We start from the raw sequence: 19,389 nt of genomic DNA on the forward strand, positions 1-19,389 counted from the left end.
ACACCGGTTGAGCTTTCCTACAGCATTTCCTTACAGAAACCGTGAGAAAGTTGTCCGGCTGCGGGGACTGTGCCAGGGGATTTATACTACTATCTGTACTTACTGGTGGCACAGACGCTGTTTCATCCTTTCCTACACTGAAATTACCCGTGCCTAACGATTGCGTCTGAAGCTGGGCTTGTAAGCACAGCTATCCTCGCCGTAAGGCGAGTACAGCGACTACAATTAGAAGGCATCATGTTAATGTTACTACGTAGCTTCGGCTGTTGGAGGTCCTGACGAATCGTGTCCAGATAAAGCGTCCGGAGTGAAAAAGTTGAGGAAAAAATAAATAAATATATGAACGGTAATTAAAAAGTGAAAACCATAAAGTTGTCAGGTAGCAAAATAGGTTGGCAACAAAACGCACAGCAACTCGAAAACAAGCCTGCTTGATACTGACTGTTACTTTTGATTTTGACCTCCCTTTGTTCAGGGGAACATTATTCCATTTCTGTTAGTCACACGTCTGTGGAACTTGTTCAGTTTATGTCTCAGTTGTTGAATCTTGTTATGTTCATACAAATGTTCATACAAATATGTACACAAATATTTACACACAGTTTGCTGAAAATAAACGCAGTTGACAGTGAGAAGACATTTCTTTTTTTGATGAGTTTATGTGTGCCATTCAGAGGGTGAATGAGCAAGACAAAATATTTAAGGGGTGTAATTCTTAATGTTTTGTACACTCAGTGTATGGTCCTCTAACTGATAAAATGCCAAGGCTAAATCTATGTCCTACACAAAATGGGGATAAAGTGAGCAGGAATAAATCTTAATTCAAGATTCTCCTACCAGAAATAAATCCCTTGTTATGAGTGACAGCCTTTCACTAAAACCACATATGCAGATTTAAAACCCAGGCATTTTGACTTGTCTGAGAGCTCAGGAGAGATATCAATGTTATGATGGACTTGGTCATCAAATCAGCCGTCAGAGAGAGCCCCTGTCATGCTGCAGAGATAAAGCTGATCACCTTTACACCCCTCCTCATCCCCTCCTATGCCTGTGAAGATAAATGGCTTACTGTCCAGCATTACTCTTGCTTATATCCGTTTTGGTAATGCTGTCAGAGCAGATACATTTTTATTCTCATTTAAAATTGTGCTTGCCAGTAGCTGGAGAGGGGCCAAATGAGGTTCCACTACACGCACCCATCTTCTGGATCTAATGTCCTGACAACGTGTCAGATTTAGAGATGGTAAAAACCTACTCCGTGGCGGCTCTCCCCCTCTCTCAATGGTCTGGTGAATTCAGCCGGAAACATATATTTTAGAGAGGTGAAGGGGAAAAGTGTACCCTAACACATTCATAACATGTCGATGACATTTCTAAAGTAGACAAATACACTGAACAAAAATATAAATGCAACATGAAATAATGTCTTAGATTTTACTGAGTTATAAGTTCATATAAGGAAATCAGTGAATTGAAATGAATTCATTAGGCCCTAATCTATGGATTTCACACGAGTGGGAATACAGATATGCATCTGTTGGTCACAGATACCTTAGATATGGGCGTGAATAAGAAAACCAGTCAGTATTGTGTACAGATCCTTGCAACACAGCGCCAGGCATTATCATGCTGAAACATGAGGCCAGGCATTATCATGCTGAAACATGAGGCCAGGCATTATCATGCTGAAACATGAGGCCAGGCATTATCATGCTGAAACATGAGGCCAGGCATTATCATGCTGAAACATGAGGCCAGGCATTATCATGCTGAAACATGAGGCCAGGCATTATCATGCTGAACCATGAGGCCAGGCATTATCATGCTGAAACATGAGGCCAGGCATTATCATGCTGAAACATGTGGCCAGGCATTATCATGCTGAAACATGAGGCGATGGAGCGGCAATGGGGCCTCAGGATCTTGTCACGGTATCTCTGTCCATTCAAATGGCCATTTATAAAATGCAATTGTGTTTGTTGTCTGTAGCTTATGTCTTCCCATACCATAATCCCACCACCACCTTGGGGCGTTCTGTTCACAACGTTGACATCAGCAAACCGCTCGCCTACACGACCACATACATGCTGTCTGCCATCTGTCCGGTACAGTTGAAACTGGGATTCATCCGTGAAGAGCACACTTCTTCAGTGTGCCAGTGGCCATCGAAGGTGAGCATTTGCCCACTGAAGTCAGTTACGACGCCAAACTGCAGTCAGGACAAGACCCTGGTGATGACGAGCATGCATATGAGCTTCCCTGAGACTGTTTCTGACAATTTGTGCAGAAATTATTTGGTTGTGCAAACCCACAGTTTCATCAGCTACCCGGGTGGCTGGTCTCGAACGATCCCGCAGGTGAAGAAGCCGGACGTGGAGGTCCTGGGCTGGCGTGGTTACACAAGGTCTGTGGTTGTGAGGCTGGTTGGACATACTGCCAAATTCTCTAAAATGATGTTGGAGGCGGCTTGTGGTAGAGAAATTAACATTCAATTCTCTGACACGATGTCATAACAACAGCAGCACACCACTTGTAGTTCCATTTTCCTTGGCTGAGTGGGTATCAGGGCCAATGAAGCACCAGGAACAGGCCATTTGTCCCATTAGTCCCTAACAGCTCTGGTGGAATGTCCTGCTGTCAGCATGACAATTACACGCTACCTCAGAACTTAAGACATCTGTGGCATTATGTTGTGTGATAAAACTGCACATTTTAGAGTGGCCTTTTATTGTCCTCAGTACAAGGTGCACCTATGTAATGATCTAAAATCTGTTGGTCTCCCCTCAATATTAACTAGCTAGCTAACATTTTATTGCATCTACAGTCAATCTGGTTACATCAAAATGATGACAAAAGGTATAAATGTATTGTATTTCCAAGCCACTGTAATACACTTTTGATTAAATTTTCATCAGTGCCAATTGAGCAAAATGCTGTTGGGCATCAGTCCTAAAGGAATGTTCAAAACAGAATGTTCATCTTTTCCTCAATCCTGACTATTCTCCCAGTCCCTGCCACTGAAAAACATCCCCACAGCATGATGCTGCCACCACCATGCTTCACCGTAGAGATGGTGCAAGGTTTCCTCCAGGCGTGACGCTTGGCATTCAGGTCAAAGAGAATCTTGTTTCTCATGGTCTGAGAGTCTTTCGGTGTTTTTTGACAAGCTCCAAGCGGGCTGTCATGTGCTTTTTACTGAGGAGTGGCATCCGTCTGACCACTGATTGGTGGAGTGCTGCAGAGATGGTTATCCTTCTGGAAGGTTCTCCCATCTCCACAGATGAACTCTGGAGCTCTGTCAGAGTGACCATCTGGTTCTTGTTCAGCTCCCTGACCAAGGCCCTTCTCACCCGTTTGCTCAGTTTGGCCGGGCGGCCAGCTCTAGGAAGAGACCGGTTGGTTCTAAACTTCAATTTGAGAATGATGGATGCCACTGTTATTGGGGTCCTTCAATGTTGCATAATATCACAGTGCAATCCGTTTTGTCACCAAAGCCCCATATACTACCCACCATTGCGACCTGTACGCTCTCGTTGGCTGGCCCTCGCTTCATACTCGTCGCCAAACCCACTGGCTCCATGTCATCTACAAGACCCTGCTAGGTAAAGTCCCCCCTTATCTCAGCTCGCTGGTCACCATAGCATTTCCCACCTGTAGCACACGCTCCAGCAGGTATATCTCTCTAGTCACCCCCAAGACCAATTCTTTCTTTGGCCGCTTCTCCTTCCAGTTCTTTGCTGCCAATGACTGGAACGAACTACAAAAATCTCTGAAACTGGAAACACTTATATCCCTCACTAGCTTTAAGCACCAACTGCCAGAGCAGCTCACAGATTACTGCACCTGTACATAGCCCACCTATAATTTAGCCCAAACAACTACCTCTTTCCCAACTGTATTTAATTAATTAATTAATTTAGCTCCTTTGCACCCCATTATTTTTATTTATACTTTGCACATTCTTCCATTGTAAAACTACCATTCCAGTGTTTTACTTGCTATATTGTATTTACTTTGCCACCATGGCCTTTTTTGCCTTTACCTCCCTTCTCACCCCATTTGCTCACATTGTATTTAGACTTGTTTATACTGTATTATTGACTGTATGTTTGTTTTACTCCATGTGTAACTCTGTGTCGTTGTATCTGTCGAACTGCTTTGCTTTATCTTGGCCAGGTCGCAATTGTAAATGAGAACTTGTTCTCAACTTGCCTACCTGGTTAAATAAAGGTGAAAAAAATAATAATCATGTTTTGGTACCCTTCCCCAGATCTGTGCCTCGACACAATCCTATCTCAGAGCTCTACGGACAATTCCTTCGACCTCATGGCTTAGTTTTTGCTCTGACATGCTCTGTCAACTGTGGGGCCTTAAATAGACAGGTGTATGACTTTCCAAGTCATGTCCAATCAACTGAATTTACCACAGGTGTACTCAACCAAGTTGTAGAAACATCTGAAGGATCATCAATGGAAACAGAGCTCAATTCACCTGAGCTCAATTTCGAGTCTCATAGCAAAGGGTCATTAGGTTTTTTAATGATCAATTAGCCTTTTAAAATGATTAACTTGGATTAGATAACACAACATGCCATTGGAACACAGGAGTGATGGTGATAATGGCCTCTGTATGCCTATGTAGATATTCCATTAAAAATCAGCTTTTTCCAGCTTAAATAGTCATTTACAACATTAACAATGTCTACACTGTATTTCTGTTATTTTAATGGACAAAAAATGTGCTTTTCTTTAAAAAACAAGGACATTTCTAAGTGACCCCAAACTTTTGAACGGTAGTGTATGTAAGTAAGATATTTGGTTTTAATTGTTTTATAAATTTGCCAAATATAACAAAAACAACTGGATTCTCATTATGGGGTATTGTGTGTAGATTGATGAGGAAATTGTTTCATTTAATCAATTCTAGAATAACACTGTAACGTAACAAAATGTGGAAAAAGTCAAAAGGTCTGAATACTTTACGAATGCACTGTAAAACAGTATATTTGGCTGAGCTCCCTACATGTAATGCAATTTGATTTCCCATTTCCTATGCCCAGTATCGTATTCTGAATCACCTGTCTGCTTTAAAATGCAATCCGATGATTCAAAATATCCCGCTTGTCATGTGTGCTCCCTCTCTGGCCTCTAGGTCACCAGGCTGCTTGTTATGGCGCACACCTGTCCCCATCGTTACGCGCATAACGACACTCACCTGGACTTCATCACTTCATTGATTACCTGCCCTTTATATGTCACTCCCTTTGGTTCCGTCCCCATTGTTTCTGTTCCCGGGTCCTGTCTGTGCGTTGTTTGTGTTACGTGTTGGTTTCAGTTATTTATTAAAACACTCACTCCCTGAACTTGCTTCCCGACTCTCAGCGCACATCGTTACTGCTCCAAAAAAGATCTATGTATGTCTTTAGATGCGCCATGTTTTAGATCAGGGTTGTCAAACTCATTTTGCCCTTAACCTTGTTGTGAGTACACATTTAGACCTTTTGACAGTACAGACATAAAAGTGGACCTTCTGTACTATAACGACATCGTTGTGTTCTTCACTAACAATTTCATTTTGACACAAGCTGCTTCGGCAAAAGCTAATGGGGATCCGAATAAACCAATAAACACACACACATTAATACTCTGCTTAATACCGAGAAGGCACTGAATGTTTAACTCTGGCATGTCTCAGATCTGTGTGAAGACATACCCGGAAGATAATTAATTACAAAGAAACACTATGATCTTGGCCCAGATACTAACGAGAATCCAAATATGCATTTGTTTTTGGGGTGTTATTCTGAACTTGACACCACTTGTGGTGTTCTAATACTGTGATACTGTTACTTCAGTGACGTGTGCTTCCTCTCCCCCCTCTCTCTCCCCTCTCTCGATCCCCTCTCTCTCCCCCTCTCTCTCCCCTCTCTCTCGATCCCTCTCTCTCCCCCCTCTCTCGATCCCCTCTCTCTCCCCTCTCTCGACCCCCTCTCTCCCCTCTCTCGATCCCCTCTCTCTCCCCCTCTCTCGATCCCCTCTCTCCCCCCTCTCTCGATCCCCTCTCTCTCCCCTCTCTCGATCCCCTCCTCCCCCTCTCTCTCCCCTCTCTCGATCCCCTCTCTCTCCCCCTCTCTCCCCCCTCTCTCTCCCCTCTCTCGATCCCCTCTCTCTCCCCCTCTCTCGATCCCCTCTCTCCCCCTCTCTCGATCCCCTCTCTCTCCCCCTCTCTCTCGATCCCCTCTCTCCCCCCTCTCTCGATCCCCTCTCTCTCCCCCTCTCTCCCCCTCTCTCGATCCCCTCTCTCCCCCTCTCTCGATCCCCTCTCTCTCCCCCTCTCTCTCCCCCCCTCTCTCTCCCCTCTCTCGACCCCCTCCCTCCCCCTCTCTCGATCCCCTCTCTCTCCCCCTCTCTCCCCCTCTCTCTCCCCCTCTCTCGATCCCCTCTCTCTCCCCCCCTCTCTCGATCCCCTCTCTCTCCCTCTCTCGATCCCCTCTCTCTCCCCCTCTCTCGATCCCCTCTCTCTCCCCCTCTCTCTCCCCTCTCTCGATCCCCTCTCTCTCCCCTCTCTCGATCCCCTCTCTCGATCCCCTCTCTCTCCCCTCTCTCGATCCCCTCTCTCTCTCTCTCCCATAGTATGCAGTGTGGCTGGTGCTCTGGGTGACCTGGAATGTCTTCATCATCTGTTTCTACCTGGAAGTGGGGGACCTCTCCAAGGTAATGTGACCTGCTTAGAGCTGTACAGGACTGGTGAGCTGTTATTATTACCTGCCCGGGAACAGAGACCATGGATAAAATGTCTTTAATGGCCTTCTCATGCAATTTAATCACAGGTTACACATTACTTCCCTGGTTCTGAAAGAGATAGCTAGCTAAGCTAGCAATCTATCTAGCCGCCTCTCTGTTATTTTTCTTCAAAATTCTTTGGAACGAAAAGTGCACAGTTTGTACTTTTACAAGCATGAATACAAAAGGAGTAGTACTATACTGGAGCTGATGTGTCAATAAGCATTGTTGGTTCACTGTTGGTTCAAGGTAATACAGTAATACTGCAATATAGATGCAAATGTGTCGTCTCTCTCTCTCTCTCTCTCTCTCTCTCTCTCTCTCTCTCTCTCTCTCTCTCTCTCTCTCTCTCTCTCTCTCTCTCTACATGTCTCTCTCCCTCCCTCACCCAACTCCCTCTCTTTGCTCCCCATGCTCAATCTCTCTCATTTCAACTAGCAATTTATTCCATAATTTTTCATCTGCTCATGTATGTATGAGAAAATGAGAGAAGATATAATTAAAATGTCAAAATGTCCAATATTGTACCCAATTAAAAGGCAAACCAGCCGTGTAACTTGATTATCCAATTCATCAAGTGCTTTTATCTATTACGTTTTCATTTTCCAAATGAAACTGAAATGACTAATCCCTTTATTTTGATCACTGACTCTGAGCTCTTCTCATGATCCGATAATATTAAAGCTGTGGAGATGAGTCAAATAGACACACAAAGGTTATATTGCTGTAGCTTTTGGTCACAAACATGCCTGCATTACATGAAAATATTCTATCTTGAATGATAACTATTATTAGTGTTATTGATCAAGCTTATTCACCGGCATGGTAGTTTTAGTTCAGTGGATCCACATAGAAAGGAAAGAGAACACGTATGGGTGTGTTGTCGCACCATTTGTGTTGTGCTTATCGGAGAGGAATGTCTGTTCATTTATTAGTCGATTGTGTTTCCGTGTTGCTTAGTCATTACTGTTTCATCTTATCTGGAATCAGATGGCAACAGATGGCGCTCTCACTTAAGTCTCACAGTCTTCACTCTCCACCAGCCTTTGCCAAAATGGCTTCCTTCCTCCTCAATTGCCTTTGGAGGATTTGGCAGTTTCACCTCAGAGATATCTTAGCACTTTTGAAAAGCATCAGGGGATGGCATCTGTTGCGTTACAGTTTTATTACAGTGCAGTCGGTCATTAACTGCTGGCAAATCACATGGGTTTGAGGCATATATACACCTTGACAAACTCAATCCTGTTATTTCCGCAAAAATACGGTCTATGCATGGTATATTGCCTTTTTATCAGTGAGTTCTGAGTTTTTTGCCATCTAACTTGCCTGAAAGAAGAGCATCCTTCGAAGAGGATGATCATTGGCTTGGCACTGCGAACATCTGTTGACCAAATACGAATGCAGTGATCCTCAGTTCAAGACAAGACAGAGGGTTTGTAGGTGGTAAACAGTAGGATTTCTGAGGCTCGTGTGATTGGCTTGTTGTGGACTGGGGACTGGCAGGACTGGTGTCATCTTTTGAAGCTGGGCTTCCTCTGGGGCCTGCAGTCTGTCATTACTGCAGCGCCATCACAAACCAAGAGCCCGCTCCTCTGTCGACGCTGAGGCTCCTCAAGAGCTTCTTCACTCATGCCTGAGCTGCTGCTGCTCCCAGCTCAGCACATCTTTTCTCCCCTGCTCCAAGACTTCCTTCACAATTTACCAGAGTCAGTTCACCAAGTATCCTTGTCACTTGTCTTCCCAGTGAGAAGAGAGGCACTGAGGCATCAACTCATCGCTCCTCCTCGTTTTGCCAGGCTGCTGAAAAAGGGCATCCGGTATTCAACAGTGCTGTAGAGCTGAGGTTCTGTTGTTCTGAGTGTGATTCCGCTGCATGTTCTGCACGGTGGGTCTGCTCAGGCACTTTAATTAGTAACAGTAAAGTGATAGTATGTTAGTTAGTGTGATTTATTTGGCTCACGTTGGTGTGGCTCATGATTTATTAATGTGGGTGTAATGTGTTTAACCAGGAGAGAATCCATCGGGCCCTGCCAAGGCAGCAATGCAATTAGATTTACATCACACACAGAAACAAATAAAGATAAACAAATGGGAAGAATCCCTACGTCTGTCCTTCATTAAATAGCGAGATCCTTCTTACAGGTCTCAACGAGTTCAATCCCTCTGTCGAGAGGGACGTGTCTAGGTGAAAGCCAATAGTCTACCAGGAGAGTGATTGACATTGAAATGGTGAATGACTTGAGAGAGAATAAACAGCTATAGTATTTTCAGTAGATCAGGTTTGGGCTTGTATAGAGAAAATGTCATCATGTTTCTTTGACATTAATGAGAAATGGTGGCCCTCTGAGTTGCGGATGTCTCAAGCAGCAAACTGTGCACTCTTAACGAGAGCTCCCCTCGGGGTTGTGTTTGTGCTTTAATATGTGAATGGGTTAAAAGCTGCCAACTCTTTGGCCTGATGTCCATTTCCATTGGCATGCCCAGAGAGATGCTGGGGATTGGATTTGGAGGCCATCAGCAGGGGACTGGTGGCACAGAAAGTGACAATGAAGAGCAGGGAAGAGTGGGTAGAGCAGGCGTAGAGAGCCATGGAGCTCCAGGCTGAGCTCAGGCACAGTAAATAAGACGTGTCCCAGCCATGGCAGCAGCCAGCCTTCTAGCTTCTAGGCAAATAGTCACAGGCTGGCAGAGAGGAGGAGGAGGAGGAGAGAGCTGATGGAATAAGAGCTGCTCACAATCTTCCCTCCCAATCTGGGAAAGATGGAAACATCTGGCTCGTCTCCACACACTAACTTCCAGAAAAACAGCTCACCTCTCCTCACCCAGGAATCTCATCCAGACTGGAACAACCTGACATCTACATAAACAAGTAACTCCATCGGAATGGAGCTTTCTGACATTTTAGTATGGCATTAATGGAAAATAGTGTGTGCCAACGTTCTCCAACTCCACATTGATCCTGCCCTCTGTATTTGAGCCCTCTAGCTCTCGGCCTTAACAATTGCTGACTGCATTATGAAAGTACTAAGCAGTTATTCAACGTTCAAATCAAAGCAATGGATTTAGCCGAGAGGAAAATATATGATAGCTTTGATGCAAATATCTTCTCAGTTCAATCGAATTAAAGGTACCTGTTTTTGGGCGATTTGTAAGAAGTTCCTATTTTGTTATTTTATAATGCTGATATATTTACATCCCTGTGAAATATTGATATGGTTGTAAGTGGCATGGCAGAGCCTCAATGAGTAAATCCTAACGTTGGCAGGTTATCTGTGCCCTTTTTCTTGGAGCAATTTTAAGTGCATGTGGCAGGCCTTCCTGTCTGCATGCTCTTCATAGTCTTCAATATACAGTAAAATGCTGGTATTCTGATAAAGTGTCAGGGCTGGGAGTGGTAAAGTGATTTATAGTCAATTTCACTGTAGAGGAGGGAAAAGTCTGGGTCTGTCAGCACCACGAAGGCCCTCAGAATAGATGAGTTACAGTTCATGTGCTAGCTCAAAAAGACTATTATTTCCCATCACCGGCCATCACAGACTTAGCCATCTAGTTTAGGGACAGACAGGCTGGCCGGAGGAGTTTAACAGGGGACTCGGACACTAGAACTCCTACATGAATCACGGACACTCCCATAGAGTAGCCTAAATCCCTTACTAACTTTGTGAACTTCCCACTAGACATAAGGGAAATATGTTGTCATAAAATAAATGATGCAAAAAAAATCACATTCTGATTCAACTCTGTGTTACAGCTGAAGCAGTGCAGGCCTAGCACCAGAAGTATGTTTGCTTTAATTATGGATAGGTAATTACTCATGTTATAGCCTTTGGCAGTGCACTAAACCTAAATTGCCTGAGTAGTAATATCCAGTTGTTCAAACTGATCCCATGGAGCAATCAGATCACTCTAGATTCCCTAACAGGCAGACCAGCACACACTAGTCTACTCTGACTTTGTTTACATTTTATCGTTACATGCACTAGGTTTTTAAGAGCCATGTTTCTGCCTCATAGACCTCTGATATATATAATCAGAGTCTATTTCAAGAGCCGAGCTCTGGGTTTTATAACCTTTTAGGGGTACATCGATATATCGGAGTTTGTATTATTTGAATCGATCTGGCCTGGGCTGAATAAGTCATTAAATGTACCTGAAGCCTATCTTTTATTGAACTATTTATAGCCTGGGTGCCATGTTGGACCTCATGAGTTGTGATCCTTTCATGGTTCAATGTGCTGCTGTTAAGATTTGACGAGCTCAGTGTCATGTCATTTAACAACCTAATAGATTGAATATGTATTCTCCTTGGTGACTGAAAGGCCAAACCAACGACATGGACTTCACTTGATTGAGTTCAAATGAACTTGATCCACTCCTTGATTTCACTGATTCAACTTGGTGAAACATTTTGAAATATATTTGGACCCATCTATCATGTATGTACAAAAAGGCATAGCAAATGTGAAGATGGCGGAATGTATCAAGTGTATTGAACATAACCAGATCAATGCATGAGAAGACAGACTGGGAACTAGCCATTAGGGTAATAACAGGCTAAAGGCAGAGTAAAACGCAAGGCATCCTCAAGAAGCCTCCCTGATAAATGCTGAAGTCTGCAGAGTGCTCTCAGTGACATTAAAGATGACAATAAAAGTTCCCTCTCCAGTGTGCTGTTCAGATTAGAATGACACTAATGCAGTGCACCAACCAAGTTGGTGCTTGGAGAGGCTTGTAGATGCTTCACCACTGTCTCTGCTCTATATGAATGCTTCATTCTCCACCCGCCTCGGTCAATAGTCAATTTACTGTACCAGAGCCATGTACATTTTACATTTGAGTCATTTAGCAGACGCTCTTATCCAGAGCGACTTAGATCTATCTAAATATATGGCTCTGTACTGTACTATATATACATTTTAAAGTGTTTGTGGAAAATAAACAGCACTAACGACCCATAAATCAACAATTACATTTCAATCATGTGACAAAAGTTAATACTTGAGCCTGTGTGGCAAAAGCTATGTGACATCAAACTGTCATTTTGTCAGTACATTGTTTTGTTATAATCCATTTACTTGAGTTAAATTTCCCTTTCAACAAGCCAGAAGTTTCTCCCATCAATCATCTCTCGGCAGGGGGCCTGTGTGTTGGTCCCACTGTTCCATCTGTGAGGGAATGTGTCATCAGCAATGTCAGTCAACGGAAACAAACAAACAGGCCCAAAATGCCAAACTACCTCTTTTGATGCCTACGGCTGTACAGCCAAATGATATTATTCCCATTCCATTCACATTCTGGCATGGATTCATATGACTGTAATAAACGCACATATGATACATAGTCCAGCATAGCATATTGGGAACTATTGTCAGCTGCCTGTAAAAGGCAACCCATAGAATGAAGAACTATGTGCCAGTGTATAATGGATGCAGGGGCAATCAGAATCATTTCTCCATTCACCTGAGAGAAGGAGCCGTTGTCGGGGAACGAGAGGGTAGAGAGATGAATGTGCTGATCAGAGCAGCGTGGTGCCATCAGGGGCGGGGTGATTTGTCCAAAGTGTCGTGATTGGCAGGGCTTGACCAGCATGTCAGGTGGGGAGAAATTAGTCATATCCAACAACATGACAGCACAGCCGGGTAGGAACCAGGAACCAAGAGATTGGCGTCTCAGTGGAGAGAATCCAGAGCAGAAAACAGGCCTATGGGCTGAAGAACCAGTGTAGCATCCCATAATACATCACTCCACTTACGGGTATGGGACCTCAGTGGATGGTAGGTAGTAGGGAAGCATATAAAGTAGGGCTGTTCTGTTGGTGATGTGGGAGAATACCTAAATGCGCCAAGAAAACCATAAAGACTGGTTATCATTGTCAATATGTTTGCAGTGTTCTAGTCTGATAAAGTGTTAAATATCAACCCAGCCTAAATCAGACTCTTCGTATTCGACCACACATTGAGTGACTGGGGTGAGTATCCAGTGGCAAGGACACTGCTAAAAGCAGTGATGGGGCTCTGAGACAATGGTGCTCTTAAATGTTACATGCTGGGAGAAAGCTGGCTCACCCCAGGTTCATCCTTCAACCGTCCCTTTTGTCTCTGGAAGAAAACTGGGAAAGGATACGCAGTAACCTGTCCAAAAATGCCATTAGAATAAATGTTTTTGGGGGAATTTGGCGGGATGATACACCACATAACATCTCATTCCCAAATCCTGAGCATTTATTTGGAGTTGGTCCCCCCTTTGCTGCTATAACAGCCTAAACTCTTCTGGGAAGTCTTTCCACAAGATGTTGGGATATTGCTGCATGGACTTCCTTCCATTCAGCCACAAGAGCATTAGTGAGGTCAGGCACTGATGTTGGGCGATTAGGCTTGGCTCGCAGTCAGAGTTCCAATTCATCTCAAAGGTGTTTGATCGCATTGAAGTCAGGGCTCTGTGAAGGCCAGTCAAGTTCTTCCACACCGATCTCGACATACCATTTCCGTATGGACCTCGCTTTGTGCATGGGGGCATTGTCATGCTGAAACAGGAAAGGGCCTTCCCCAAACTGTTGCCACAAAGTTGGAAGCACACAATCGTCTAGAATGTCATTGTATGCTGTAGCGTTAAGATTTCCCTTTACTGGAACTAAGAACTAGCCCGAACCATGAAAAATAGCCCCAGACCATTTACAGTTGGCACTATTCATTCGGGCAGGTAGCGTTCTCCTGGCATACGCCAAACCCAGATTCATCAGTCGGACTGCCAGATGGTGAAGCTTGATTCATCACTCAAGAGAACACATTTTCACTTGTCCAGAGTCCAATGGCAGCGAGCTTTACACCACTCCAACCGACGCTTGGCATTGACCATGGTGATCTTAGGCTTGTGTGCCGCTGCTCGGCCATGGAAACCCATTTCATGAAGCTCCCGACAAACAGTTATTGTGCTGACGTTGCTTCCAGAGGCAGTTTGGAACTCGGTAGTGAGTGTTGTGATCGTGGACAGACGATTTGTACACGCTACGAGCTTCAGCACTCGGCGGTCCCATTCTGTGAGCTTGTGTGTCCTACCACTTTGCGGCTGAGCCATTGTTGCTCCTCGAAATGTTCCACTTCACAATAACAGCACTTACAGTTGACTGGGGCAGCTCTAGCAGTGCAGAAATTTGACGAACTGACTTGTTGGAAAGGTGGCATCCTATGACAGTGTTGCTTTGAAAGTCGCTGAGCTCTTCAGTAAAGCCATTTTACTGACAATGCTTGTCTATGGAGATTGCATGGCTGTGTGCACGATTGTATACACCTGTCAGCAGCGGGTGTGGCTGAAATAGCCGAATCCTCTAATTTGAAGGGGTGTCCACATACTTTTGGCCACGTAATTTCTGAGTTTAGTACTGCCTAAAGCTATAGCCAGTGTCAACAGCTATTTGGACAGTTTGTTGAGAAAATCAGACATCATAAACACGACTGCAGTCCAGAGACACCCAGTGCAGCCATTTTTAATTCCTTCATATTGATATATGTCTGATAGTTGTGACCTGAACACTGAAGGGACATTTAAAGCGTTCAAATATAATTAAAAGCAACTGACCTTTTGAGCTCACCAAGAGGAAAAATAAAAAGCCATGCAATGCAGTACAGGATGAATATAAAAAAATATTAAAAAGATGTACTCCCCCCTTTCTCTCTCCAATTTCATGGTATCCAATTGTTAGTAGCTACTATCTTGTCATGCGTCCTCCGATACACAAGCCAAACTGCTTCTTAACACAGCGCGCATTCAACCCGGAAGCCAGCCACACCAATGTGTCGGAGGAAACACAGTGCACCTGGCATCCTTGGTTAGTGTGCACTGCGCCCGGCCCGCCACAGGAGTCGCTGGTGCACGATGAGACAAGGATATCCCTACCGGCCAAGCCCTCCCTAACCCGGACGACGCTAGGCCAATTGTGCGTCGCCCCACGCTGCAGTACAACGCCCTTAACCACTGCGCCACCCGGGAGGCCCAGGATTAATATAATTTAACACAAGCATTTAGAATTTAGAATCACAGCTCTTGATTTATGTTGACCCTTCTGTTGGAAGGTCAACAAGTACAGGAGAGTTCCCCCACCTTACTCTCTCTCTCCGTCACAGATTAGCAAAGACAGCCACTGGTACAAACACTTACACAGTCACGGTCCGCTACAACAGTCAACCTCATCAAACACTGTGAGGTTGGTCATTTGTCACACCTCATCAGTACCTTATGTTGGTCATTATCTCCAAACTGTACTGGAGGTAATAGTGAGAGAATCTGTAGTATCCATGCTACTGTAGCTAGCATTAAATCACAAATGTATGGCAATGCCATAGTAATGCTAGCTTGTCACGTATTGTATTGTACTGTACCTCAGGAGAACAGATTAGAGTGAATGTACATTCTCTCAAACAGAAGGACTTGATTTATCAGTATGTGGATCCGAGTAATGGGGTGTCAGAAATAGAGCGAGATAAAGGACTGAAGCACCATTATGGCCTCCCTCTCTCTCTCTCTCTCTCTCTCGCTCTCTCTCTCTCTCAGCATCGTTACACAAAGAGCAATTAGTTCACTGCCTGTTCTCCTATAACGTCATTCCAAAGGTCAACCTTTAATGCTAATTGCTCAGAAGAAAATTGCACTTTCTTTCTCACTCACTTACCAAAGACACAATAAAACATAAAAATGACTTCAGTCAAAACAAAACCAGTTAGTTGTTTAGCTTAGCATTGGAACTGGTCTTTTTTGGTGTGCTATTTTTGAGCAATAGGGAATATATTGTTGTTATTATGTGAGCCTGTTTGACCATTGGAGCCCAAGAGAGAAGAGGGCGAGTCTGCACCTCAGCTTCTCAAATGCAATAATATATTGAACTATAAAACCTGTGATCATCTGTATTGCACTGTATGCATAGCATTTCCTATGGTTCAGCTATATCATAATAATGAATTTTATCATATTACGATTTCTAAGCTGCCTTGACTAGGATGCATCTATCACTCTCCCTGAATGAATGACATTTACCATGAATAAAATGATCTGTCCTTTAGTGGACACCACATTGTAGACACCCCCTGTTGCTACTGTTACAGAGAATGATCGCACGGGACTACACAAACACATTATCAAACCAAACGGAAACAAAATGAATGAAACCTCCTTCAGCTGTTAATCTTTGTCTCATAAATCTGCGGCAGCCCAGTTTCTGTCAGACAGTTCAGTTCTTAACACTGGGGGCCTACTGGAGAGAAGTGATGAGCAGAGCTACAGAGACCCATTTAAACGTGCTACTTATGCTGTTTTTAAAGATCCTTTCCAGCCTGAGAGAAATTTAACACATGAAATTGAATCTTTTGAAAAATTATTTGGGATATTCTCATTGAAGTGAGAAAATGACATTATATCCCCATTTCTTCTTAGTGAGGGGAATGGATTGGTCAAAGATACAGAAATTTTACAGGGTTGAAGAATGAGTCTTAATTTCCACCTATTTTACACTTGTCTGTTATGTATTTTACAGCGTTCTGGCTCTCCCCTCAACCGCTATGTCCTCCATCAGTCATCTCAATCTCCAGGGCCCAGTTTTTCAAAAGTTATCTATCTGGATTTCACCTATCAGATAGGACTAAATACATAGAAATAAAATTAATAGAATGGTTGAACCATTGACTTGAATGGGGACTCCTGTTCTATTCATTCTATTTTAGGGAGGCAGGTAGCCTAGTGGTTAGTGTTGGGCGAGTAAGTGGAAGGTCGCTGGTTTGAATACCTGAGCCGAAAAGGTAAAAAATCTGTCGATGTGCCCTTGAGCAAAACCACCTTAACCCTAATTTGCAGTGTATGTGACAATAAAACATCATTTTTTATCCTATCAACTAGGCGATATTCAGATAGGTAACTTTTTAAAAAACTGCGCCCTGGTGGTGTGGGACAACACTGGAATAAATTGTTGTTAAATTCCCCTCATTCGCTGCACATAGACACAGGGATACGGTTTGCATCTATGGACATTGTGCATGAATATTCCCAGTGTAAGGATATCATTCTTTCACACTGTTGTAGTTATGACGGTTGCCCCACCCATTGTTATGGTTGTGAGAATCCTAGTGACCAGTTAATAATCATGACTGTAAGCAGAGACTGTAAGCCAACATATTTGCAGCATGTTAATTTGATGTCTGTCTGATATTTTATTTTTGAACGATACTTACTCTCTGAAAGTAGGTCACTCAGAAATAGACATTGGTGTGTCTGGCTGGTTCCATCCACTGATCTCTGCGTTTCATTGTGACGTTAGTTGAAAAGTGGGTTTGTGAGAGATTCTGACACAGAGGAGGGGGGGGGGGTCCTGTAGGTTAGCACTGTCTGGTGTCATTTACATAAGATGTCTTAACCAGGCTGTGGTTATTCGTTATGGACTTATACATACTCTTAACCATGGTACTGTTGTACCACACACATACATTAGAATGTTATTTAGCTCTCTTCCCTTCTCAAATTTTATTTGTCACATGCGCCGAATACAACAGGTGTAGTAGACCTTACCGTGGAATACTTACTTACAAGAACCTTAACCATCAATGCAGTTTTAAGAAAATAGAGTTAAGAAAATATTTACTAAATAAACAAAAGTAAAAAATAGAAAACAATGTTGGTGATGTGGACACCAAGGAACTTGAAACTCTCTACCCGCTCCACTACAGCCCTGTTCATGTGAATGGAGCGTGTTTGGCCCTCCTTTTCCTGTAGTCCACGATCATCTCTTTGTCTTGAAAACATTGAGGGAGAGGTTGTTGTCTTGGCACCACACTGCCAGGTCGCTGATCTCCTCCCTATAGGATGTCTCATCGTTGCCGGTGATCAGGCCTACCGTCAGAAAATTGAATGACGGTGTTGGAGTCGTGCTTGGCCACTCAGTCATGGGCAAACAGAGAGTACAGAAGGGGGCTTAGGACACACCCCTGAGCAACCCCTGTGTTGAGGATCAGTGTGGTAGATGTGTTGTTGCCTACTCTTACCATTAGGGGGCGGCACGTCAGGAAGTCCAGGATCCAGTTGCAGAGGGAGGTGTTTAGTCCCAGGATCCTTAGCTTAGTGATGAGCTTTGTGGGCACTATGGTGTTGAACGCTGAGCTGTAGTCAATGAACAGCATTCTCACTTAGGTGTTCCTTTTGTCCAGGTGGGAAAGGGCAGAGTGAATTGAGATTGCGTCATCTGTGGATCTGTTGGGGCGGTATGCGAAATGGTGTGGGTCTAGGGTTTCTGGGATGATGGTGGTGATGTGAGCCATGACCAGCCTTTCAAAGCACTTCATGCCTACCGACGTGAGTGCTATGGGGCGAGAGTCATTTAGGCAGGTTACCTTCGCTTTCTTGGACACAGGGACTATGTTGGTCTGTTTAAAACATGGTCAGGGAGAGGTTGAAAATGTCAGTGAAGACATTTGACAGTTGGTTCGCACATGCTCTGAGTACACTTCCTGTTAATCCGTCTGTTAACCTTGCTCACATCGACTACGGAGAGCATGATCAGTCAATAGTCCGGAACAGCTGGTGTTCTCACGCATGCCTCAGTGTTGCTTGCCTCGAAGCGAGCATAAAAGGCATTTAGCCAGTCTGGTAGGCTCATATCACTAGGCAGCTCGCTTCTGGATTTCCCTTTGCAGTCCATAGTAGTTTGCAAGCTCTGCCACATCCGACGAGCATTAGAACCGGTGTAGTAGGATTCAACTTTAGTCCTGTGTTGACGTTTTGCCTGTTCGATGGTTTTTCTGAGGGCATAGTGTTTTTCTTATAAGCGTCCAGATTAGTGTCCCACTCCTTGAATGCAGCAGCTCTAGCCGTTAGCTCAGTGGGATGTTTTCTGTAATCTATGGCTTCTGGTTGGGATATGTACGTGCGGTCACAGTGGGGACGACGTCGTTGATGCACTTATTAATGAAGCCAGGTGGTATACTCCTCAATTTCATTGTATGAATCCAGTCTATGCTAGCAAAATATTAATATTCCAGTCTATGCTAGCAAAACAGTCCTGTAGTGTAGCATCCATGTCATCTGACCACTTGCGTATTGAGCGAGTCACTGATACAGCTTTAGTTTTTGCTTGTAAGTGGGAATCAGGAGGAAAGAATTATGGTCAGATTTGCCAAGTGGAGGGCGAGGGAGATCTTTGCATGTGTCTGGGTGTGGAGTAAAGGGGGTCTAGAGTTTTTTTTCCCTCTGGTTGCACATGTGACATGCTGGTAGAAATGAGGTCAAACGGATTTAAGTTTGCCTGCATTAAAGTCGCTGGCCACTAGGAGTGCCACTATTGGATGAGCATGTTCTTGTTTGCTTATGATCTCATACAGCTCGTTGAGTGTGGTCTCGTTGAGTGTCAGCGTCAGATGTGGTGGCAAATAGATGGCTACGAAAAATATAGATGAAAAATCTCTTGGTAGATAGTGTGGTCTACAGCTTATCATGAGGTACTCTAACTCAGACGAGTAATACCTCGAGACGATTTATTAGACATCGCGCACCAGCTGTTATTGACAAATATACACACACCCCCACCCCCCGTCTTACCAGACGTGGCTGTTCTGTCCTGCCAATGCATGGAAAC

The 19,389-nt window shown here is 44.0% G+C and overlaps 1 protein-coding gene across 1 annotated transcript in view; it reads left to right on the top strand.

Moving 5' to 3' along the window:
• The window catches only part of LOC118397873 (sodium/potassium-transporting ATPase subunit beta-1-interacting protein 2), a 162,375-nt gene that overhangs the window by 82,021 nt on the left and 60,965 nt on the right, over positions 1 to 19,389 (top strand). Inside the window, exon 3 of the mRNA XM_052471033.1 lies at positions 6,633 to 6,713. Within this exon, the coding sequence (XP_052326993.1) occupies positions 6,633 to 6,713 (81 nt within the window). The remainder of the gene's footprint in view (positions 1 to 6,632; positions 6,714 to 19,389) is intronic.

The sequence above is a fragment of the Oncorhynchus keta genome, chromosome 19, assembly GCF_023373465.1.
Source record: "Oncorhynchus keta strain PuntledgeMale-10-30-2019 chromosome 19, Oket_V2, whole genome shotgun sequence".
Classification (NCBI taxonomy): Eukaryota; Metazoa; Chordata; class Actinopteri; order Salmoniformes; family Salmonidae; genus Oncorhynchus; species Oncorhynchus keta.